Source organism: Carassius gibelio, chromosome A5 (assembly GCF_023724105.1).
Source record: "Carassius gibelio isolate Cgi1373 ecotype wild population from Czech Republic chromosome A5, carGib1.2-hapl.c, whole genome shotgun sequence".
Taxonomy (NCBI): domain Eukaryota; kingdom Metazoa; phylum Chordata; class Actinopteri; order Cypriniformes; family Cyprinidae; genus Carassius; species Carassius gibelio.
The window spans coordinates 6,993,801-7,021,062 of record NC_068375.1 but is presented as its reverse complement, the minus strand read 5'-3'; the positions used below and the strand labels follow the sequence as shown (position 1 = coordinate 7,021,062).

The window sequence follows — 27,262 nt, the reverse complement described above, 5'->3', positions numbered from 1 at the left end:
AGATGAAATCATGAAAGATGATCAGTACATCTCATAAGGTTATAAGAAATTGCCTTTGTAAGATAAAAATGCAGCTGGAAATCACTGCACTTAAAAAAAGCTCGTCCACAGCAGGCATAAACCGTCCAAAGTGTCAGCACAAACTCAGCAAAATATCATCTAATTATTGACAAAACCCCAAAACATACAGAGATATCATTTTCAGTCAACATCGCACACCCCCACCCCAATAGACGAACATGTGTTTGTACATTTTATCAAGCAAACACAAAGCAAGTAGTACCATATGGTAACAAAACACACATTTCAATGCATGGTCAAACCACATGACCAGATCACACCAATCACACGTGGCCCATTAAAAACCACATACCGTCTCTGCAAATACAAACCAAGTCAACAGCAAAACGAAACCTAACTGACCCTTCACCAAGGCCCTGGGCATTAGCAAAAACACACACACAATCCAGAAACCCTACCCATTTCCTCCTGTGTGCATCCCAGCCGAGCCTCTGAGAGCAAAGAGAGAGAAACAGCACTCAACAAAAGGGAAGTAAGGAAGACAGACACTCATAGACTTTATGTGTTGACGCCCCTCAGTTTATAAAGAGAGTAACGAAAGAAGAGAAGGAGAGATGAGTGCTGTACAAGAACACAAAGGCAGATATAAATCACCTCGCTTTTTCTTTCGCAGTTCTCTCATTGCAGTCCTGATCATTTTCCTTTCTTCAGAGTCTTTGCAATCATCAAGCTGTAAAAAAAAACATTTTTTTATAAGAACAACAATAATAATACAGAAACCCACTGTTCTTTTGTACTGATAAGTATTGTCTTTGTAATACTGAATTGATGAATGATGCACAATAACACGATGAAAGCCTGTGTTGAAGAAATAAACAGCAATTTTTTTTCAGTTACATTCTCTGAATAGTGTTGCTTGCTTTGTTTTAACCCCTTAGCATATCCACAGTAAACTGTATGCTGTTCTTGAATCATTTGGAGTATATGTGTGGTTTTGGTCTCTTTTGAAAGGTGACACACTGAAGTTTACAAACCTCTGACTGGTACTGAGCAATGGAACTGAAAAAAACAACATTCTGCCTACATTTCTTTATTTTTTTTGTAAACAGATGCCTGCAGATGCCTGCAGCTGGGAGCGATTAGCTGGAAACACGATGGGATCACAGCATGAAGCCTTGGTGGTGGTCTGACAAAGACACTGGTTGTACCTGCTGTGTTGATTGTCTCTTAAATCTTAATGGCTTGCATCATTTGAATCACAAAATCTCAGCTTTTCTAAGATATGTGACACGTTTAGTGTTTTTTTTTTTTTTTTTTTTTGTTGTATGTCACGAAGTTAACGCTCAAAAACACTCAGTGGAAAGCTATCAGGTTAAAAATACTTTTGGTTTCTCCTTCCATGCACCTTGTTGACTGTGTGAAGCTGCACCACAATAGCTATACTACATATCATGCACAATAAAACCTGTACCTTGTATTTGTTATTTCTTACCTGAAACCTGAAAATGATTTAATGAAAATGGGTTTAGGGAATGTTACGAGCCAAATTTAAACCTTTGCTGCTTGCATGAACATCATGACTCATTTAATCACAACATGTATTTGAGTCAGAGAGGCAAACGAGAGTCAGGATTTATAAAAATGCCTGTCCTTTTTTTTTTTATATAATACAATTTATTGCTATGTATTTTATACATTTTGTATAATTCATATTTGTGCACTGCCTTTTTAACCATGCATACAGTACCTTTTCACACTACAGAATACAAATGTGCAAACATTTTATGATTTATTGGTATTGAAAGTTTATTTCAACTGCAAATACAGAATGAGCCTTTTATTTTAGGGTGATGTCTGTATCTAACAGCAGGAGAACTGCAGTACCATTTTGTCCAGGATCTCCTCGTCCTCAATCTCCTGCAGCTTCTCTGAGGTCAGCTTCTCAGTTTTGATGGAGGCCATGGAGGATCCGTTAGGAAGCACAGGTTCGTCACGGGACGCCTCGCACACAGATTCACCCACAAGAGAAATGGCCTCCGTCTCCATCTGTGGGGATAAAACACAACAACGTGATGCTTGTATGTATGACACACTATGAAGCTACACTTTATAATTTTTTAAAAATATAAAGTGTATTTGTGTGTCATTTTACAGTAAAATACTGTATACATCTGTTACTTTCCCAGCTCACATTTGATGGTTTTTCATTTTAATTAGTTTCTTCTTGTTTTTTTTTTTGTTTTTTTTTGGTACATATGGTTTTCATTGGTTTATTGGTAAACAATGTATGTATATATTTAGTACATTATTTCAATGAAAATTTTTTTTTTTTTTACTGTAAGTTTAAGTTCAATGTTGCTACCATATTTATTATGGTAAAGTTCTGGCAACCACAGATGAAGATGTTTTTATGGCATTTATATTATGATACTTAAAACTAGTGAAACTAAAGTCATGTTATCATTTTAACAAGGTACTGTAGTTATGAATAAACAGAAGGACTGCACGAGAATTAAGGAGACAACATTAAACAGCATTTGAACATCATTAAAACTAGAAAACAAAAATTTAATGATAATTTGCCACTGATCTGATCAATGGTATATCAATATTTCATTAAACAAATAAAGATTTTAAAAAGCCCTTCAAAGCTGATCACTTTCATGGACATAACATCTAAACCACACATGGCCATCAGCAAAAGAAAGAAGTCCTTTGGTGTTTCTATATTGTGGAAACAGCTGTTACACTCACATTTTCATTAGAATCTGACTTCTAGGATTTTATATTTAACAACAATAAATGGCTTTCAAACGTATTGGTCACATTTTTAACTCTAAAAATGGAAAACAAATTAAGACTATGTATCATATTCAAAAGTGGTCAACGCAACTGCAGAAAGATGGAGGATCATAACAACATTTCCCAGTTACAATAAATGTCAAAATGCGTTATGTTGGCGTACGGGAAGAACATCTTGGTAATGCTGACAGACAGACAGTGTTTATGGAGTCAATTTAACGTCTTATAAATACGCAAAAAAATTACGTTAAATAAAAAATTAATTTTGCAAACGAAAATTAAAGTATTGAGGAAAATAAATTTGCTTTTTGCAAACAAAAATTAAGAATTGCAAAACATAAATGAAACAGCGCGAAAGCAATGATTTTGCAATACATATTTTCCATGGTCATATCTATTAATTTATTTGCAACGCTGCTTTAATTTCGCATGTCAGTCTAGTTTGAGCTTGCGATACCGTTTTTCCTTTGCGCTTCACTTTTCTGCACGTCTCTCTTTGTGGCACTGTTTTGACATGGGGGCGGAGTCAAGGGACGGGGGCGTGTACAACATGCCTCCATGGAAGTGACTTCATCGGCCCGAGACGCAGCTCACTGATCCAGGTCCTGTCATGATGAGCAGAGACTTTCAATTGGATCGTTTCTTTTTATTCAATAGCGTTAAAGCATTCATGTTTTCATTTTATTTACTTTATTAACAAATGTATGTGTATTAGCAGCGTTTGCTCAATTTAAAGAAGTTGTTAACATGAACATCTGCTGTTTATTTCTCTCAATGTGCACTTTGCACATTGCACAACATGAATGTTTTAATGCTATTGAATAAAAATAAACGATCCACTCGAAAGTCTCTGCTCATCATGACAGGACCTGGATCAGTGAGCTGCGTCTCGGGCCGATGACGTCACTTCCAGGGTGGCATGTTGTACACGCCCCTGTCCATTGACTCCGCCCCCACATCAAAACAGTGCCACAAAGAGAGACGTGCAGAAAAGTGAAGCGCAAAGGAAAAACGGTATCGCAAGCTCAAACTAGACTAACACGCAAAATAAAAGCAGTGTTGCAAATAAATTAATAAATATGACCATGGAAAATATGTATTGCAAAGTCATTGCTTTTGCGCTGTTTCATTTATGTTTTGCAATTCTTAATTTTTGTTTGCAAAAAGCACATTTATTTTCCTCAATACTTTAATTTTCGTTTGCAAAACTTTATTTTCTTTTGCAAAGCGTAAATGTTTTTGCTTATATATATATATGAGGCGTTAAATTGACTCCATATGCCTGTTAAGATCTTATACTATGATACTAAAACACAGGGATGACATTTATATCTCTGGACAGCTAATCTCTAAAGCAGGCTACAATCGACAGCAGCACAATTGCCATCAGGATTTAAGAGCAGGGACCATAAAAATAGCCGTCCAGAAATAAACCTAGTGATGGAGAGATGGGCAAGAAAGAGCAGAGAGTGAGTGAAAGCATTACTGCAGAAAGAGGAGATGGAAAAAAGGGGCTGGTGGAAGGGCGCAAACGTTTCTGAATCTAATTTATGGCTACAGCTGTGTTTACACAAAAGCCGTGGAAGCTCGCTGACATTTAGACAGGAATGAGCGCTCAGTGATTTCTGTGAATGTCCCTGAGAGCCCCGTCTGCGTCTCTCATCCACTTCACTGATCTCTGCTTCAATGAAGGACGTGTGTCTCGGCTCCGATGGTTAGACACTGGGAAAATAGGTCTCCACCATAAAAAATGCTTAGGACAAAGGCAAAACAATGCACAACTTTAAAACTATTTGGTCTGAATAAATCACTCATTTAAAAGATCTCAATGCAGGGCTTGATGCTTACACTTTCCCAAAGAAGCATGTTTGCTTAAATTTAGGAGCACATTGAAAAAAAAAATCTTAATAAAAGGGTATGAGAAATTTACAGTATAAGCAAAACAAGCAAAAAAAGAGTGAATTTATTTTAATACAGAAAGTGCAATAGATTTTTTTTTACAAATATTTCAGCTAAACTGTACTAATGTTATTTTATTTTATATATATAAATCACACACACACATATAAACAGATTACTGTGTTTATACTAGTTAAACAATTAATATATTGAATAATGCGCTAAATAATATTCAGTTTTCTTCCTGTGACGAGTGTTTACGGTTTTTTAAATATTAGATACTCTTTGTTGCGCAAAAAAACCCAATAAAAAAAAAACAGTAGGAAAAAATAAATAAAACTTTATCCGTGCATTACTTTTAATCATAAAAAGTCTAAAATATGCAAGGACTCTTATTTTGAAATGTCTATGCTTTACTGCTGTTGGTTGCTCATTCAAAAAAGAAGATAAATAAAATATGCACTCTTATAGCCATTTACAACACATTACAATATAAACAACAAAATAAACATTGTAATAATCAACAGAAAATCATAAGCAATCATTTGCCATATATGTGCGGTTTGAATTATGAACTGATCTGAAACCACAATATTCCTGAGGAATACAAAACAGTGTCACATTCTTACTTTGGGATGCTCATATTTACTTAAAGAAATCACAGCCTTTCTTCGATTAATAAATCACATTAGGCAGTTTAGTGATTCGCTATGTTGAACCCTACAATAAAGCAATTGTTATCTAAAATCAGGTTAATGCATTAGGGGTGTTAAATTAACTTAACAGCATTTAATTAATCTCATAAGGTAATGTGCTAACTTTGGCAGCCCTAAAATAATAATAATAACAATGGGTATATAATGCAGAAGTGCTGTTCCTAAAACGAGAGTCTTGCATCAACACACAATAATGCACATCACCAAACCGCAATGGACTTCTGCAGAAATAGACCTGAATGCACACTGCAAATCTTGTGCCACAACGAGTTACTCTCTTTTTACCTCGAACTAATCCCTGATTAACAAGGCTTTGCTTCACACCAATCTAGTTCAGACAGGTTTTAGCCGACTTTTAACACGCCAAGATAAATTAAAGCAGTGCACAAACCTTACTACGGTTTCCAAATCTAGGAAATGATTATTCACATTAGCACATGCATGCAAAACTAAATTACCACCAACTTTCCTGCACAATGAACTACTTGCACTATATCTAGAGCGTAACTTGCCCTAAATCAAGAGATCCCTGGAAAATCTGATCTGACTGAATCAAATCTCTTCCTGGAAACAAAGTCAGACACTAAGACTTTCAATTAATCAGATATTAATGGGCCATATGATTCATTTTGTTTCCAAATGTACTGCGCTAAGCCATAAAATCTATGTGAAGCATAAGTTAAAATAAAATACTCATACCAGATGGGATCGTTGATGCTAAGTATGTATGTGTGTCTATTTGTGAAGAAAGTGCAAAAGTATGGCACAAGCTTCAATCAGAGAAAATCTTTAGTATTTTAAAGCTTTAACTCAATCCCCTATATTTAGACGGTTTCCTGGGCAGATTTTTTTCCAGTCCACATTATTCACCACGAGTGCAGATGACTAATAATAATGCATAGTGGAAAATTATGCTTTCCAAACCAACGCCATCCAAATGATGACAGCAGATTCACAAAGCAAAAACTATTTTCTATCTTTCATATGCAAAATAAATATGCAAAATACTAGCTTTTTCATTTGGCAGCAGCTTATAATATGCATCTTTCTGAGCTATAGTTAACCTACTGAAATGAAATAATTTCTGCAAACCACAATGCTAGGTGTTCTTTGGGCACTGCAGTTAGTGGTAAACTGGCCCAAATCAAAAAAGGCCGTCCCAAGTGGTCTCAAGGTATGGTTCACATCCCAATGCAAGTCTGTTTTAGCTCACTTTAAAATTGCAAAACTGATTCTTTGCCTTAGCAAAAGTACTAAATGTCTGGGAAAAAAGCTGTACTTATACTACCATGCTATTGCTACGCGAGACTCTGCCGGTGGGAGATGACACTGATGATGTGCAGCAAACCGCAGCAAAAGTAGGAGGGTGTAGCACTGGGTTGACTTCACCATCAGATGGATTGCTGTTTGCTGGATCGATGTCTTGCTCTTGCGTCAGTTTCGGTTCAGGCAGTCCAAGGGCACTGTAAAGCTCCATTACTTGCCTTGCGAGCTTCTCCTGCTGGATCCTAAAACTTGCGTTCTCCTGCTGTAAGGCGGCGATGGCCTCAACAACAGGCATGACCTGGGATGTCGCTTCCTCCAGACGTGCCTGTATACTTTTGCCGAAAACCTTCAAGTCGCAATGTACCTCTTGCACGGCTCGCTGAAGATTGAGTTCCAGCTCATAAAAACGTTCATCAGTTGCTTTTTCGTCTTCATCGTCTGCAACCGTCTGTAACAGAAGGTCTCCGATCACTGCCTCTAGGCCCGACTCGGCACACTCTTGATCCAGATTGTCCTGGGGACTGACTTGGTCGACTAGATCTGGCGTGGGGTCCAGACTGATGCCAGGCATGGTATGTTTGGTTGCTTCTCAAAGTGCCAAATAATCTCTGAAACTCCAGAAATAAAAGTTTGCTAGAGCAATCAGAGCAAAATGCCTTGTAATAGTTACAGACAACACAAAATACACCTAGCTTCGACTCCCAGTTGAGACAAATCCTGGCCCTTTATATGCCTCTCCAAACCCCCATCAGCTGTCCAACGCCTCAGCCAATGGAGAGCCTTGGAATTCTGTCGCCATGGCAGCTGGAGGCCCCCGAGTCCCCGCTAACTCAGGTGCCACAGTCATCTATTTATCAACAGTGGCCATTATTCCAGTAGGCAATCACTCATAAGCCCCCTGCTCTCTTTTTTTAGAGCTCTTGTCCTTCACACCTTTCACTAGCAGAGAACGTCAGCAGGGCAGCGGTGAACAATGTGACCACATGCACACTGTGCAAATCCAAAGCACAAATGGATAATTCGCTATTTTTATATATATATGAACGATCTTAAACCCTAGATGTAAAGTAGGGTTGCAGCAGCCATTCGCAAATTCTTACCTAAGTTGGAATCCAGACGTTTAGCATTTACTAGCTAGTTTGCTACTGTACCGTATTTGGTTGCACCATTAGTTCTTCAGGCAGAATACAGCTAGTTAGTCATAAATGCTCCGTAAAGTAAGGCGTAGTCATGCAATATGACATTTAACTTCAATAATTCAGGAAGAATAAATACATACTGGGACACAGTTTATTTTAAGTACCAATTCTGACTATAAACCAAGTATTAACTACGACTTTTGCCTCATTAAACTGCTTATTAAATAGTCAGTGAAGTAGTTGTTAAGTTAAGGTATGGGTTGTATTGAGGGATCTAAACAAATTCAAGCTAAACTTTTATCAGTACATGTGTTTCTAGCAATCAAACCCAAGACCTTGGTATTACTAGTGCTATTCTTTACCAGTTGGGCTAAAGTTTTGGGAGAAAATCATCAAAACCACCTCTGAACCTCTTGACCCAGATGACAGATCATTCAGTAGCATGACTGAGTCAGCTTATATTTGGGGCTCGGACAGCTATTCCAATCAGTCCAATCTCACTCGAGGAACAATGCCTGACCCTCAGACTTACTGACAGCCATGCAACTAAAAATATCTTTACATAGTGTAAAACAGAGCATCTAAATATAACACTGCAAGCTGAAAAAGTGTTGCCAGAAAACAAACCCTGTGAAGAATGTAGGTAAGTACAGCCGGAAGGAACAAAAAAAGCAGCACTTTGCTGGGATAGTTTGTCTGATTGGCTTGGAACATCATCTTTCAGGCACCAATGAATGAAATAGAAAAGTTACTTCTTCTTTCTAGGAAAAGGCAGTGAAAAGTACAGGTTGGCACAGTGTGGTGGATGTCCAGATATAGTCAGTGACTGTGGCTGGAAGCTTACTGAATATAGGTGCCCATTTATGTTTCTGCCGTACGTAGAAAAAGGTGGAAAACATGAAAATAGTTTGTCATTTTTTACTTTTTTTTTAATTGTTATAATGTATTTGCTTCTGGTGTTTTGGTTCTTTTACTGTTGTAGATAGCCCATAGTAAAAAAAAAAATATATAATAATATCTCTCTCTACGAGCAAGCTTAGGCACAAACAAACACAAACAGAAAGCATTTAAACATGTTGACTAGCACTGAACATGGCATCAGTGAAGTTATTCAATTTTCAACAAATACTAGGGTGATACAAATACTAAATAAAAGAGATTAAAGGTGCTGTGTGTATTATTGTTTTTTAACTGTACTAAAGCATAAAAATACATATGCAGATATTGAATAATCATGCTAAGATCATGAACCTGTTTCTCCGAAAAGCAATGCTACAGCCAGCTATTTCACTTTTAATTGTGTGTTCAGTGTCGGAGTATCTGTTTTTGTTTTGGTCTGTGTGACTCCGCCTACTGCACGGTTTACCCAATAGCATTTCAACACTCCGGGTTGCCAGTTAGCAGAAAACACAGCGTATTTTTGACATCTAAGCCAACAAACGAACTGTGTTAGTGATCGCAAATTCTACCTGATCTAAAAAGCCTCAGTGTACGTCTAAACATCTATAAAGCTCTATGCCCAGAGGCATGTTAAAACGCAATAAACTTGCACTGTAAGACTTGTCACCTTCTGTTGTCAACTGTGCTCGTTCTTGTTGCATTCCTCAATCTGGCAACCCACATGAGTGTATAACAATAATGGTGGGTATGTTAGCCGAGTGCTAACATGACTAACTGATGAAAGGATAGTTTGTAGACCAAAATATGTCTACTGTAATGTCTGAAGAATAACAGGCAAAAGATGCTCTGTCTTTATTTTTCATCAGAAGAGCTGTATCACAGGAGCACCTGCCTAAACTAACTCACTCGTATTTAGCACAAAAACATATCTTGAGCACTCAATTGAAAATGTACAAAACGTACCAATCGTACTACTTGCAAGTTGTGGTTTGGAGAGCTTGTTAGTCCAAATTAAGAAGATTAGAAACCAACGAAGATAAAAGACCAGATTAGAGAAGCAGTCCTTGATGAAAATGACATGCACACAACAGAAGGTCTGAATTGTATTTCTGTGGTATCTTTGAACACAGCGTCTGTCTTCTCAACATCATGTAAACACACTAATAGCGGAGGTGTTTGTGGGCAGGTCAGACTCTGTTCGTATTTCGCGGGAAGGTGGGGATTATGCAAATGTGTTACCCAGTGATTATCTTTCTAAACATCTTTATTTATCATGCACCTTTTGGATTAACAACTTCGCAGGTTGTTTTCATTTAAGGATTACTACCTTATAAACTGCAAGGTAATTATTTTCCAAAAAAACTTATGACCTGCTGTTTAACCCATGCAATGTTACGGGATTGCATTCTTATACATGTATTAAAGGGTGGCCGGTGTTGTGCCCAATTTTGACCCCCTGCCAAATTATTACCCCCCTCGTTCAAATCGCTACCTGATTGCCGAATCCTAACCCCACCCCCAAACCTACTCCTAAACCTGCCAGCTGAATTGTTATACATCGTTCATACTGTTTTGTAAATAGTTACGTTTATTTTTGCAGCGTACTTGATATCTCAAAGAATGGCCATGTTAGTGATTACAGCAAAGGGCAAACTAGTATTTAACATCTACACAAATGCATCCATATTACAATCAGCTGTTTACACGGCTAGAAACCAGTCTGTCAATGTAGCAATCATTGTATTTGTAACAAAGCTAAACAACATCTACAGCGGTTCATGTGTGCTAGTGCACAACACAGAAATCACTATATATTCCTCAAATCTTTTTACCTCGGTCACAGATCGCCGTATACAAGTTTGCCTTCAAATCATGATTCCTGCTGTGTGTGTGTGTTCGGTCTTGAAGCTTTCTCTTTCTCCTCTGTCGCTCTCACTCTGAGGTATTAATCCCTCATTTGTGTGACATAGCCTCGTCAACCTGCTAAAGAAGCGTCAGTACTTATCCTTTAACGGGATTACCACACTGCCCCACATGAGTTACAGACGCGACGGGAATTAAGACGCGTTTATTTATGTACCTGTTGTGATGCATTGCTAAAGTGTCATTATTTGACCTCATCAACCTACTTAGCAACAGATTGTCCTCCCTTGAAAAGAAGTGTTAAATTGTATTGAATGCACACTTGTAGTTTTGAAATAAAAACGAAAACTTAAAAATGCTTAAAACTGTAATTGCAGATAATAACATTAATGAAATAAAAAGCCACTGAGGTGTTCTTAAAGAGAGGCACTTTGTGAACATTTCTAATCACGCTTAAATACAATTTTACAAAGTGCAGAACTAAAGCACATGCAAAGTACTTATTTTGTTATGTTATTAAATATTATTTTTATAGTTGATATATTTTAAAACATACTAAAGCACAGCTTTATCATTACAAATGTGTAATTACAAATATATTTAAACATTCTTTCACACACACACACAATTAAATGTGGGACTGTATCAGAGTTACACCCAAAACTACAATGATATTAATCCAACGTTTTGGCAGTTCAGCTCTGAGCGAGTTTAACTGGTTTGGTGTCTGTAATTTTTGACCATATTGACTGGAGACGTATTATATCAGACCATTTAAAGTCAGCCGTTGTTGACCAAGGTGCTGTGTTTAGTTTACGCTCGTAAAAATCTGCTGTTTTTAAAGAGTAAGCTCTCATTCATTGTAGCCATGTCTGCTTTTTATAAGCTTGTATTTTATTAAAGACACTTGTTTATGAGCAGTCATGTTGTTTTATACTTATTTAAAGAACTCAGGCCCGTATTAGGGCTTATTCTGGTGAGACAAGTCCCTTGTTTTGGGTTTGTTTTTCTAGGGAGATCTGGCAACACTGCTCTCTTCAGAGGGATGACCAGAGGGATAATGGGAGAAAACATGGCAGAGAAGAGAGATGTGTGGATGAGTGCAGACGCATTTGGGATCTTTCTTTTATAGAAATTAATACTTCTATTTTGCAAGGGTGCATTAAATCGATCAAAGGTGACAGTAAAGACTTTCAATAGAATCTTGAAAACAATTTGTATCACAGTTTCCACAAAAAAAGAAACCGTTTTCAAAATTGGTAATAATACTAAAAAAACATAAGAAAAGTTTTTGTTAGAATGATTTCTGAAGATCATGTGACACTGAAGAATTAAGTAATAATGCTTAAAATACAGCTTTGAACACAGAAATAAATTACATTTTAATATATATTCACATAGAAAAAACTTATTTTAAATTGTAATAATATTTCACAATTTTACTGTTTTTAAGTGTATTTTTCTGATCAAAAATACAACAATCTCATCTATGCCATCTTTTGAATGATAGTGTAGTTGTCACTACATGAATTTTTCGGCCTAAATGTCTTGGACATTCACTGGTCACTGTAGGGTTTCTTTCCCATGAACGAAGGAAATGACGTCTTTGGACCAAGAGGCACTTCCTTGTGAATTGTTTGCACTTGTCAGCTGTTTCAGTAGCTGTGTCAAAGTTCACGCTGAGACAGTAGCGTCTTGCTAACACAGCAAAGTGCTCCAAATCATCTAACGTGAAGGTCTTAAAGGCACAGCAGCAAAAAAAGTATCTGTTTAATGATAAGGGTCCAAAGAGAAGATGAAAACTTATCACGAAAAATGAAATGACTACTGTTTATTCGACAAAACATTGACTAACATAGCTTTGTTTTGTGTTAAAACAGGCTGCTTCTGTTAAATACCTTAAGTGAGGATCCAGATGAGAGACTTGAGCTGGACACTTTGAACGGTGTCGCTCTTAAACCAAGCGTCAGCTCTGAGAAAACACAGGAAACATGCAAATGAGAGACAGATAAGACAAATACAAGATTTAGATGAAACTGAGCTTCTACAGAACGTCTAATGACGGTGTATGTTTGAAGACATCATGCCACCCCAAGAAATATTTACCCAGCACCGTTCAGTGCGAGTGGTCGAGGGTGATGAACAATTTATTGTCATTGATGAATACCATTCAAAGTCGTTGTTTTTATAACAAAATCCTTTTTTCAGCAAAGATGCACTCAGCTGATCAAAAGTGACAGAAATACATTTATAATGGTACAAAAGATCTAGATTTCAATTGCTGTTCTTTTCTTCTTTCTATGCATTAAATAATTCTGAAAAAAACACACTGATTTTCAACACTGATGATCAGAAATGTTTCTTGAGCAGTAAATCTGCGGTGTTTTGGGGTTAACAAGTATAACGCGAGTTACGTAATCAGATTACTTTTTTCAAGAAACTAGTAACACATTACTTTTTAATTTACAAGAAAATTTCTGAGTTACTTTTTCAAAAAGGTAACATCAGTTACTTTGTTTTCCCAGTAATTGACTGACAGTTTTCCTGTCCCATATTGGGAGAAATCAGAAGTACAGAGGCGTTGTGTGCACTGTGTGAACATGATGTAGATCTAGACTAAAGGTGAATGTGCATTCATTCACTCTCCCACTATCCCACTCTCAAATAAAAATAAAATAACAGATTTAGTGTTCATCGAAATGAATTAAAACTTTGAAATGCATACTCAGAATATGACACAAACATATAATTAAATATGTTAAAAAACACAGATGTATCTAATCCCATTTTATCAACCAATGTCTTTGCTGCTGACCTTTGATGATCCAGTTCAACCATACTAATAAACAAAAAGACTTTAGATAAACTAACAATTGTGCTTCGCTGTTTCTTTATTTTTTGTAACACATTACTTTCCATAAAAAGTAACTAAGTAACATAATAAGTGACTTTTTTAGGGAGTAAAACAATATTGAATTACAAAACTTATAAAAGTAACTTTTCCCAACACTGACAATCACCATATTATAATGATTTGTGACAATGAAGAATGGAGAAATGATGCTGAAAAATCAGCTTTGATCACAGAAGTAAATGACATTTTAACAGATATTCACATAGAAATCAGCTGTTTTAAACCATAAAAATACTTCACAATATTACATATATTTTTGTATCAAAAAATATAGCTTTGGCGAGCAAAAGAGAGTTTTCTTTCTCTTTTTTTACTTATCGAAATCTATACAACCCATTCTTTCAACTGTACTAGTCGTGTACAAAAAGCATCTTTGTTTTTTTTTCCAATCAAATGATTTCAGTCATGTTGTTTCTCCATCAGAACTTGACACTTTTCATTTAAAACATCATGTTTTATCTCATGAGATCTGGTTTGTTTAAAGACAATAAAACGTCGTCAAATTCCCAAATAAAAACCTCGTTGGCCAAGACCATGCTGCTGACGTGTCTGTGAAACAAAGCAGCCTCCTCTGTTTACGGTCTCTTCCATCAGTTCGTGAGTGATTACACAATAGACCCGGGTCCTAATGTGGTTCAGTGAGACGGTAAACACTCTTTTACTGCACCTCTATAGCATTAAATATCCTCAGGCTTTCAAGATCGCTTCCACTGCCCACTGCGAGACCTTTCAGAGGCAAGGATGAGCAAAGCATTTCCAAAAAAGGAAGATCTGACAAATACAGTCTGTTGGTGATACAGAGAAGAGACAGACATATGATAAAACGAGGAGAACAGTGATTGTGTTTATGCATCAGCCGGGTGATAGAGGATGAACTGGCATGTGAATTATTATTATAGGACAGAGGTCCTAAGGCACACATGACAGTTAACCAAAATACTACGGTTATATTATTTTATGAGCTATTGTTGATGGAAATTCGGCTTAAAATGGTCTACATATAAAATAAAAATGTAACACTTCACTTGCCGCCTTTACATACAATGCAAAGTATTTGAAATACATGATTTATAATGTTATCAAACTTGCACCTTTAGAAAGTATTATGCATTATACACATGACAATTTCAGATGCAACATCAGCATATATAATGCATTTTAACTTTAGTCAGTAAACAGTACAACATATAACGTACAATGGCATTATTAATATCTAAAACATTAGGCTTCAAGTAAAGTGTTACCAAATATGGCAACGTATATTTTGGATAATTCAGTGTATTAAATAAATGCACTTTGTTTCATTAGATTATTACACTAATAAATCAGACCCCGTGGGAAGCAAAACAAAACATGAAAGTCTGATAACAGCTTTAATTTACGCAACAGAAGTGAGATAATATTGCTTGAATGACCCACTATCAGTGCATAAAAAGATTTGCTTCAGTCCTAGTGAAAATGAAGACAATGGTGCAGTTCATTAATTGGAAAATGGATGCAAAACATCCAACTGTTTGGAAGCCGAAATCTTGCACTGCTGTTTCAATTGACAAGAAGCGGATCTTAGCATAAACCATTCTAGACAGCACTTAAAAATGGTAAAATATTCACAAAGACACTTCAAAAAAAAGAAAAAAAAAAAGACTTTAAAGAAGCTTCAGATCTGAGAACATAACTGCAATGTGGGACAATATTTTGCTCGGTCTCAATCTAGTCATTAACACTTTATATTAAGAATTCACTACTAACTAACTAAGAGTTTTCCCTCAATAAACTACTAATTTGCTGCTTATTAATAGTCAGGGAGTTTAGGATTAAGGGATGTAAAATATTCTCATGCAGAATATTAATTTGTGCTCTCTCAAATATTGTTCACAAATCTGTCTAAATCTATGTTAGTGAGCACTTCTACGTCGAGATAATCCATCACCTCACAGGAGTGATTAGACAGCATGATTACTGCACAGGTGTGTTTTAGGCTAACCACAATCAAAGACCACTCTTATTTCACCCATGTTTTTGGGTGAACAACCATGATTTCAAATGAAGTCCACTCCCTTTTAAAGGAACTACAACAGTTACCAGAGAAGGGATTCTTTTATAGGTTATATGCAAAACCATTAAATAGGCTTAGTCATACGCTACTTGAATCATGGAGAAGGAATGAAGGGAAATATTTGATTTTAGGGTGAAATTTCCAACATGGCAGCCAAACGGAGAATATGCACAGCTTGCATTCCAGTTCGTTCCTTCAGTCCCTTCCCCATAAAAACATCTGTGAATCGCACCGGTATCTGGATCGGCAAGACTAATTAAATGTACTCCTTTCCAGCTTTCTAGGCCTGTGTCCTTACCACCATGGTTGAAAACTCACTATTTCGGAACAATACTTTCAGAATCATCACTTGAAACTCGGGCTGTCACTAATATTATTTTGGAAATCGAGTAACCTGTAGCTTAATCTCACTCAGACCAAACTCAGAGTGAGGGTTAAACTTTTATTTTGAAGCCATGACAAACAGTTAGCATTTTTAGAAAGATGATGATATTTTCTCCTGTGATGGTGCAGTTTTATAGAGATGGAGTTTGAGATGCTGCGACCGTGAATGTAAATGATAACTTTGTGCGGAGCAGCGTTTACTGTGAACGGAGACGTAACTGACACTCATACAAATAAAGCACATATTAAACCTGCAGCATATATATTTATTTCACTGAATCATGGCCTTCATGAATTAACAACAGCAGTATGATTTATGATTTGTAAATGGTTTTAATATTTCGAGCAGCCTTAAAAAATTGACTAATAATGCTTTTCATGGATTCTTGTGCCTGGCAATGCGCCACTTCTGGTGTTTCGCCAGTTAATCGCCACAGGCAAAACACAATCGAGGATTTATTTTATCAATTGTTTACTCAAATTGTGTCAGGCCTACTTGAATCCAATGCAAATCAACCATTAATTAAAGTTTTCATACAACTTCTGACTCAACGTGATATTAAAGAGCAACAGTACTTCTCAAAAGGACTATTCTGATTCTCAGCAGGACAAAAGTGCCCCTATGAAATTAGAGAAAATATGTAATGTTGATTTCCTTCAACTATCCAATAACAAAAGCATTATTTAATACAATATATTAAACATTTTCCAATAGGACTCAAAAACTTGCTCAAATTTGGCAAACAGGACATATGACCTTCACTTGATCCTGATTCTCTGCTCAAAAAATACAACAGAAAGGTTTGTTTGGATATTTTATACATTTTTTGGATCTATTGACATCCAAAGCAGATCAACAGATTTGTTTTAATAGGCCCAGCATCTGAAAATGTCCTCTTTATAGGAGTGATTATAAGAAATACACTTCATTATTTTGTACATTGCATATCAGTGTCGATTATGAGATTTTGTGAATAGAAATAATATATGGTGATACTACATTCCTACATTTGCCATCTTACATGTGAATCCTGGTAACATAAACACTTAAATAATGGTGTACTACTGTAGAATATTTCAAAAGTTCAGTAGCTCTGCATATGATTATGTGCAAGTACCAAAATGTGAGTAAATGATACAAAATAAAAATAAAAACTGACAACAACACAAAATATATACAACAATAATGGTAATCTGAACCTTACTTGATTCAAATCAAGAGAGACCAACGAATTTTCTAGACAGTCCACCAGTGTTTGAAGCATTAAAACATTGGTGGATTTTCACATTGGTCTGAACATAAACAGCAGATGGGCTTTTTGAAAATGCAAATTCATTTTCTACCAGCAGTAATGGCAGAAACAGCAGTTTTCCTGGTAATGCCAGGACACATACACAAAGCAGCAGCACCGGACTTTGAAACGTGCAGCGCTCATGTTTATTTCTTAAAATCAGCCTTTTAAAGTTGAATCATCACAATAAGCCTTATCTCGATTCTTGTCTTTCTGTGCCCAAATTTAAGACCTCTTGAAATCATAATTAGATAAGAATTTTATGGTCTTAAATTTGATACAACTAAATTTAAGACTTTTTGAGGACCCACAGAAACTCCACTCCAGTCTTCAGTGTCTCATGATCTTCTTTGTTGAAGTGCAAAAGAACATCAGTGATTTAAAACAGAAATATTTGGTAAATGTCTGCACTGTCACTTTTGACCAATTTAATGCATGCTTGCTGAATAAACAGTAGAATAGAAATCGAACAGCAGAATGTATATATTTTTTTAATTATATGTGCATTTACATATTTATGCATTTTGTAAAGGGTTCTTTCCAAATATGCATTGCATTCAATACATCTAACATTATAAATGTAAATGATCCAAATCCATCAATTCACCCACTATTGTTCTGGAATGCATAATTGGGTACAAAATTCATGTTTGTTTTATGATTCAGTAGATTGATTTGCTTACCTCTTCTCTGTGGAGCAGTAGATGTGATGATTCGAGGGCTCATGTTTATGGCCGCAGAGGGCGATGATGACAGTGAAGAACGTGAAGTTGGGTTTCGTCCATCTCTGATCTCGATGCTGAGGAAGGTCTTCATGTTGGACTCGGGGTCACCTCTGATGTCGTGGGTCTCTGAAGACGCTTCTCCCTCAGGAGTCTGCACTTCTTCTGAACCGTTACACACATGCCTGACATTTTCAGTGCAGCCGTGTGAGCCGCCCACTGCGGCGTGTGATTGGCTGGAGAGAAGCCTGGGCGGGGCCAACATGTTCTCACTGACATTCCTCTCTTTCTTTGGGATGGAGGAAGAACAGGATGAGGACCTCTCTGCAGACACTGTGTTTGTGGAATGAGACGAACCGCGGCTGGTTTTAGGTGCGTTCGTAACAGGTTCGGTGAACTTGCGCATCCTGTCACGAACAGAGTTCACACGGATGATGGGCCCCGAGGATGAGGCTTTGTTTTTAAAATCTGAAAACAAAAAAAAATTCATTATTCATTTAAAAAAAAAAAAAAACATTAGGTCATACTTTAGATTTGGGGACCTCTTCTCACTCCTAACTTAACTGAGACTTATGCCTCAATAAACTCCTAATTAGCTGCTTATTAATAGTTAGCAAAGTAGTTAAGTTAAGGTATGGTGTGAATGAAGGGATCTAAAATGTGATCATGCAGAATAAGACATTAAATGTGCTTTATAAGTACTAATAAACAGCCAAATTGCTAGTAACATGCATGCTAATAATCAACTAGTTTACAGTGACAATCAGTCCCTAAAATACAGTGTACAATATAAATCATAATAAAAATGAAGCATGTCTTCAAATGACAGCAGAGCTCAGATCATGTCGTCTCGGAAGAAAATGACGAAAAATGCTAATTATGAATTTATTGTAGACTTTGGTGTCTTGACAAATCTCGATGCTTCTGAACCTTGAGACGTCTTCTGAAGCTCTAGAGGAGACGCATGTGAGAGTACTGGAGCTTTCTTCAAGGTTAAAGCAGGAAAGCAAGAGATTTAAAGAGACAGTTCGCCCAAAAATGAATATTCTGTCATCATTCGCTCACCCTCATGTCGTCGCAAACACATTAACCCATTCATCTCCAAAACACACCATCGAATTTCATTGAAATCCATTCCAGCAAAACTTGATGTTCATAAAGACTTCATAACAGTAATCCATATGATTCTTCAGAAGAGACTCTAACATGATGAACAGATTTAATTTAGATATTTATTCAGATATAAACATTATATCAAATATGGTCAACTTGTTTGACAGAATATTAACTTATATTATCCCTTAGTCTTGCTCTCCATCTAACTTCATTGTGTCTAGAATAAACAGTTGTGATTCTAAAGTTACTAATTCCATCTCATTTGGGATTGAGTCCTAGGGCTCGTGTGGGATGTTTTGGAGGAGACAGGAAAGACCTGGGCCTCCACGCTTGTGATTGTGGTATTGGCCCTATTAGGTCATAAGAAAGAGTGAGGATCTTGGAGAGGATGACATCTCCGTACTCTAAACAAAAGCAGGAGGACATCAGCTCGGTCATACTCTACTTCCTGCTGGCCATCCATATCTCCAGGTATGCAACAAGTCAGATTGGATTGGAGGAAATATCATCCAAAATAATACTAACTACGCATTTCGAAAGCTGATCTTTTATTAATCAACATGTATTTTAATGAGTATTTTTAAGAACTTCTCACCTGTCTCCTTGCCATTAGTAAGAGAAGTCAGGAGAGCGTCTATAGCTGATGTGATCTACGAAAGAAAATAATAATTCAAACTCAACTTCTCGCAGCATGACATAAAACAGATTGTCTGTTTACAGCAGCAAACATTTTAAAGAGATGCTTTATAGAGTTACACTAACATTCAAACAATATTTTCAATGAAATACTTCTATTCAGCAAGGATGCATCAAATTGACCGAAAGTAGGAGTCAAGACGTTTATAATGTAAAATACATATTTTTAAAAGTAGTACACAGAAATATTAACCTGTTCACCCCATCCCGTATACGGGACGCCTACGTTGACTATACTATATTACAATCAAATCTAATCTAATCTTGACAAACTATATATCGTTGGAAAGGTCTAAGACTCCCAAATATATATTTTACCAATATTTTTTGTTAAAAATTATGTAGGAAAAGTAATAGATGAATTTATGACAAGAGTGCACCCTCAGAAATCTACATTACAAAAGGAGCTTTGACCTTTGTTTAAAAAAAAGACTTCCTCGTTGCCTTTTTCTCTATCACTTTTTAGAAATCATCAGAAGTTATATATCACTTGAAAACATAAAATCTCAAAATTCATCCTTCAAAACCCATTTTAAAATCAGACATTGCATCACCATGTAATTGGCACATCAAAATCATGTTACAAAATGTTTTCAGTGATGAATTATACAAATTTAGGTTTGTATCATGCACATTCATGTCTATCTTCAAAAACGTGAGTGGCCGTCAAGGGGTTAAGCATCATAACTTGTTAAAAATTTTCAATAATCCTGAATTCTGGGCTTCTACAAAATTTTAACTGTTTTCAACACTGATAATAATCAGAAATGTTTCTTGAGCCGCAAATGAATTCTGAAGATCATGTGACACTGAAGACTGCAGGAATGATGCTGAAAATACAGCGGAGCATCACAGAAATACATTACAGTTTAAAATATATATCAAAACAGAAAACCTTTATTTGAATTGAAATAATATTTCACAATATTACCGTTTTAACAGTGTTTAGATCAAATACATGCAGCCTTGCTGAGCAGAAGAGACTTCTTTCAAAATCTTGAGTCTGGACAACCCCAAACTTTTGAATAGTAGTGTAATTACATTAAACTGTAGGATTTGGTAAAGTGTGTTGTTCCAAACACCACCGATGATTCTCTCATTAATCTGAACTTTGTTATGGCCCGGAGGAAAGGATGCATTCACAGTCTCAAACAGAGACAAATAGTACCTCCTGCTGGAACAGACAGAGCAAGTGTTCCCATGAGACACCGCTCACTTCTCCTCACCTTCTGTCCCGGGACGTCTCCAGCTCTCTGGCTCGTCTCATTCAGTGTGCATGCTTGTGAACCTGCGGTGGTCTCCAGGCCATTGTCAAGTGTCTTCAGTGAACTCACAGCTGCCCTCGCTTCGTCTGAGCTCTGCTCCGTCAGATGAGCTTCAGCAGTAGACGGGGATTCGTGGCTACGGTTCAGACTCTTTCTCTGATGGGAGCTGCTGTCAGTCGATCCTCCCGAGTCTGAACGCTCACGGTACGAGGGAATGACTTCTGAGGAGGGCGAGCCATGGTCGCTTTGGATCCGCTGGGTCAGAGGACAAGAGACTTTCTCTCTGACCAAAGGATCAAGAACTAAAACCATGTCAGGGCTCGAGGCTATAAGAGACAAACACAGAACGGTAAGTGCATTGGAACTGGAGCTTCGAGGTTTCCACAAATCCAAAACCAAAAAAAAAAAAAAAAAAAAAAAAAAAAAAACATAACACCACACTATTCCTGACATAAATGTATAATATATCAGTCCACTTCAGCTATGAGCAGATCTCAGTCCCGGCACACTTTCCATTCAAACTATTGATTATAAAGCCTGGACTAGTGGAAGTGAACCTGGAGAGCTTCGCATTCACAATGTGCACTAATGTTTGTAAGCTTTTCTTTATTATTATTTGTTATTAAGAAATGATGCATTGAACTGAAAAGTGACATTTATAATGTTCCAAAGATTTCGGTTTCAAACAAGTGCTGTTCTTTTGAACTTTATAATCATTAAAAAATCCTTAAATACAAAATGTATTAAGGTTTTCACATAATATGAAGCAGCACACCTGTTTTCCGTGTGTTTCTTGAGCAGTAAATCAGTATATCAGAGTGATTTCTGAAGATCATGTGACGCTGAAGACTGGAGGAATGATGCTGAAAATACAGCTGTGCATCACAGAAATAAATTACATTTTAAAATATATTCATACAGAAAACAGGTATTTTAAATTGTAATAATATTTCACAATATTACTGTTTTTACTGTATTTTTGATTATATAAATGACTCCTTGGTGAGCAGAAGAACATTAAAAAACTTACAGACCATATAACAAATATATGTTATATTACCTTTAACACTTTCATTATTTAATATAAGTATGATACTTCAGACACAGTGTATACTGATCTTGTTAGCATTTATTAATAAAATATGAGACGATCAGGAATTGCACTGTATTGCAGCTTAGCTCAAACTCAACCGTATTATCTTTTTAATGCATACCTAATGGATGAATACAGTATACTGAATGTCTTTCAGGAGACTTTTAGGACTAGCATGCATGGAGAAATACTAGGTTAACTACATTGAAAAGCTCATGTATGCAGCAGGGCACAGACAAAACGAACAGAACTAAGCCAAAGGAATGTCAGATGGTTATTGTAATGAGCTGTGCATGCTGGGTGGAGATAGGACATTTCCCTTCACATTTCCTGCGTGCACGCACACTCAGAGCAAACACTTGAACTTGAGCAACTTTGCATGCAGAAGCTCAAATTTGAAGATTCTTGTAACTGATACGTTTATTTTTTCTTTTCTTCTTTCATTAAGCCTGTTAAAACTGTGCAGCTGTTATGGAAAGCTTCCAGATTCACACCTGACGCTTGAGGCATTTTTTGTAGTGTGGAAAAAGCAAAGATTGCAACACAGGACAAAAAAAATAAACCGCCCAGTTCACTGACAATACTTGAGTGATTCACATTCACGCATCAGTGTACTGAGAGAGAGCCAATGCTCTTTTAAAGGTAACAGCGTCTCTGAGTTACTTCAGTCTTGCCGACATCCTGATACTTTTCACATCTGGTCAGGAAGTGTCTTTCTGTTTCCACCGTTCTCAGATCTCTGAAGGAGCAGAGCAGACTGTGCTTTTGAGCTGCTTCGTCTAAGCGTACGCTGCATTCTTTTCATTGCTTACAGTTTCAAGAATGTGTCACATTAAAGAGTTAATAGAATTAGAAGATCCTTTATTTCATGGCAAGATGCTGCTGAGAATGTTAGATGTTACATTTCATATTTTAAAACTAGAACGAGACTGGACAGACTGATGTATATAGCATAGAAAAACCATTGTTATTAGCAAGCAGAAACTCCCTTAAATTACTCTCTTCACTAAATGAAGACTACGTGAACAAAAATGATGCATCTAAGACCTGCTATTGTGAGGTCTCCAGGGTTTTGGCCTGGTCGAGTGCTTTATTTTATTCCCATCTTGTCTGCTTTGTGTACCACAAATGATGAAGTTCAGAGATCCAAACCCCAGACACATTCTTCTCCTTCAGCACAAAGAAAGGCTATAAAATAAAAGAGTGTCAAACCCAACAACACTCCCTCAATCAGATCTCTTTAGATAAACAGGTTCTTGCATTTTTGTTGATAGAATAGAAGATTTAATTTACTCTGCAGAAATGACACAAAAGCACATATGACTGTGTTTATATTATCACATTAACGATACATTAAGATTTTCATTTATATTTTCACGTAATTTGAATATGCCCAAATAGATTGGGATTTGCATGGAAGCCCACTTTCACTACATTAGAAACAAAATGAATAATCATAATTACAACACCAAAAGTCATAATTATGACAAAGTCAGCTTTTAATGACCTAGTATTTCATAATTTCAACTCAATGTCAATCAGGATTTTGTCTCATAATTTTGTCTAATTTATGTTTAGTAGGTCATAATCTTGACTTTCTTTTTATGACGTAGTATAGAAACTGACTCATAATTATGACTCAATTTTGACTTGTCATTATTATTATCATTTTCGATGCTTAGATAAACAAATCGTAATTATGAAATTATGAGATACTGAGTCATAATAATGAGATATGAAAGTGATGTTTATGAATAAGACAATATTTGGTAACACTTTAGAATAAGGTTCCATTAGTTAATGTTAGTTAACTACTTTCGTTAACATGAACTAAGCAAGAACAATCCTTCTACAGCATTTATAAGTCTTAGTTCATGTTAATTTCAACATTTACTAATGCATTATTTAAATCAAAGGTTGTGCTTGTTACCATTAGTTAATGCACTGTGAATTACCATGAACTAACAATGAATAACTGCATTTTCATTAACTAACATTAACGAAGATGAATAAATACAGTAATAAATGTATTATTCATTGTTTGTTCATGTTAATTAATACATTAACTAACATTAACTAATGGAACCTTATTCTAAAGTGTTACCCAATATTTTGAGATACTACAGTAAGTCATAATAATGAGATAAGTCAAAACTGAGATAAAAAGTGATAATTATGAGTCAAAATTATGAGATACTAACACCTTATTAACACCATAATACTACAGAACCCATAATCAGTGATGCGGTCTACACTGGATACAGCGCGATGGACACGACTAATCCCTGACAGTAAACTGTTGCCTCGTTCTGTTTATGACGTACTGACACAAAGTTCGAATGAGTTGCAGCGGTCACTTTGTCGTGTCCAGTGTAAACACTTCTGTCACGACTGGCGCAGATTCAGTGTAAGTCACAATTGACTTAATTATGAGAAATGTCAAAATGACAATGTACAAAGGAGGATAAGTTATGACAGTACCTAATAATGTTGACTTTTTATGTCCTAAGTATCTCATCATTTTGACTTTGTGATAATAATCACTTTCATATCTCATAATTATGACTTAGTATCTCATAATTTTACTGTCCTAATTATGACTCTCAGTTTCGACTTTTCATAATTTCGACTGTCATAATCTCATAATTTGGACCATTTATCTCAAACATCATATATTATTTTGACTTTCATAATCACTTTCATATCTCATAATTATGACATAGTATCTCATAATTTTACTGTCCTTATTATGAACATCTCAATTTTGACTGTCATAATCAAGACGTTTTATCTCATAATTTGGACCATTTATCTAAAAAATTATATCACATTATTTTGAATGTCAATAATCACTTTCATATCTCGTAATTATGACTTAGTATCTCATAATTTTACTGTCCTTATTATGACCATCTCAGTTTTATCTTTTCATAATTTTGACTGTCATAAGATGTTTTATCTCATAATTTGGACCATTTATCTCAAATTTCATATCACATTATTTTGACTGTCAATAATCACTTTCATATCTCCTAATTATGACTTAGTATCTCATAATTTTACTGTCTTAACCAACTTATGACCAACTCAATTTCAACTTTTCATAATTTAGACTGTGATAATTTGGACCATTTATCTCATAAACATCATATCTAATCATTTTGACTTTGTCGTAATAATCCCTTTCATATATCATAATTATGTCTTAGTATCTCATAATTTTACTGTTTCAATTACTACTATTTCAGTTTTGACTTTTCATAATTTTGACTGTCATAAGACATTTTATCTCATAATTTTGACAATTTATCTCAAACATCTTTTGCATTTTCAAAAATAAATAATATGCATGACCTATTCCTTTACCATTTAATTATTGAGATCCATTATTATTAAGATCAACCATTTTAGCCCACTATGTTAACAGCCTAATGCCTTTGAATGACCATTTTATTATTATTTTAGTACTGTTTTCATGGGAAACGACAGACAAGAAACGGTTTTAGGATAAAGGAGCATAAAGATTCTAGAACACAGTCTAAGTTCTAGATCTGATTTCTTTAACTCAAAATCTAACCCTGCATGCATGACAAAAAGCATGCCCTTCCCTCTTCCTCCACAACAACTGTGTATAAATGCTCTTCCTCGTCCTGTTCCAGCCCCAAACTTCCTTTGTCTCCATCTGAATAACAAACAGTGGCTTCCCAAAATGTCTAGTTTCTGCACTCATTAGGGCCGTCTTTGCTTGGCCCTGCTCTCACCCTGGCCAAAATTACTGGGTTGAGCAGCTGAGTAAGGACCACTAACACCACAAATGTCAGGGTCACAGGAAAGGAGTTTTACTTCAACAGACTTTGTGTCTAAATATAGGGGTTGACCTGCTGGGGGGATGAAAGTCTGTAGGACGGACATCAATGAGTTTTACAATCTCTAGTGACTTGCCTTCTCGGTGGTTGTTAATTCTCTCTGATTGGCTAACGAGCGCTTCTGCCTTGATGTTCTCTTGAACGTCCTGCAAAAAAAGAACAAATAAACTTAAAATAAACACATCGCCACTCATTCTTACTTAGTATTTTTGTCGTTTTCCATTAAAAATATCTCAACATTCTTAAATCAGGATACATTTACTTCAGAAGAAAAGAGATCTGCCAATTGGGTAAGAAACGTAATCTCAATTCAAAGGGACAACAAGCTTATTTTTCTTACCCCAAGTTAATGTATCTTGATTCAAGAATGTGTAGATACATATGTAAGACGAAGCCATATTCAATGACAAAATCATACACGGTTCACAAAGTTCTGCTCCAGTTCAATAGAAATTAAACCATTAGAACCACTTATAGATTGAATTGGGACTCTATTAAGCACAACATCTGATTGGTTGGTCAATAGACAAAATATTCATCATCTTACATGATCAATCACTATGAAACTTGCATCATGAGAATGTCTTGAGAATTTGAAACTTGTACAGCATCCTTTATCAGTTGGGAAAAATAAAGTTATTTTTTAGAAATTATATGCACAACATTTTCACGTCAACATTTGTTTAGAAAAAAAGTTTTGCAGATCTTTTTAATTTTATTCAAGTGCAGAAATACAGAATATAATGACGATATAAAATACAAAACAATCTCTCAAACAAGTAACCCAGATTAAACTTATCAGTTTTTTAGTTTGTAGCTGTAAAGGAGGCTGATCCATTAAGACGTTAAGTGTTTGCTTAATGCTATGGACTTAAGTCTTTTTGGCTTAATGGAGTTTGTCTAGCTGCTGTAAAAGGATTTAGAGTTATATGGTAGAATAAACACCAAACGGCTGTTAACCAGCAGCCCAACACAAGCGGATATAATCGGCATTACACGAGGTCACGTGACTGTGTTTCAGACCAGCTGAAGTCTTGGAAGCCAGACTGAGTGAAAGATTTTAACCTAGCATGTAAATGACTCTTTTCTCCCAAGATTTTACTTGCAAATAACAGCAAAGCATTGATTTTCTCTCTGTAAAAGACAGATATAAAGCACAGGAAACACAGAAACTGCTCAGCAGCAGTCACATTCATATTTCCACACTATAATTATAAGCCGGCTGCCAAAGAAACACATGAGAAATAGCTTT

At 36.0% G+C, this 27,262-nt stretch overlaps 1 protein-coding gene across 3 annotated transcripts in view; it reads right to left on the bottom strand.

Moving 5' to 3' along the window:
* Nucleotides 1-21,373, bottom strand: part of LOC127990446 (smoothelin) — a 32,505-nt gene extending 11,132 nt beyond the window's left edge. For 2 of the 3 annotated variants that reach the window (XM_052591499.1, XM_052591500.1), the window contains exons 1-6: nt 21,013-21,373; nt 19,686-19,740; nt 17,936-18,442; nt 12,505-12,578; nt 1,906-2,067; nt 676-751 (exon numbers count right to left, since the gene is read on the bottom strand). In XM_052591499.1, coding sequence (XP_052447459.1) covers nt 676-751; nt 1,906-2,067; nt 12,505-12,578; nt 17,936-18,442; nt 19,686-19,740; nt 21,013-21,363 — 1,225 coding nt within the window. In that variant the 5' untranslated portion in view covers nt 21,364-21,373. Of the gene's footprint in view, nt 1-479; nt 513-675; nt 752-1,905; nt 2,068-12,504; nt 12,579-17,935; nt 18,443-19,685; nt 19,741-21,012 lie in introns of all 3 variants that reach the window. The other variant, XM_052591498.1, reaches the window with a different exon arrangement.
* Between the last annotated feature and the right edge of the window lie 5,889 nt (nt 21,374-27,262).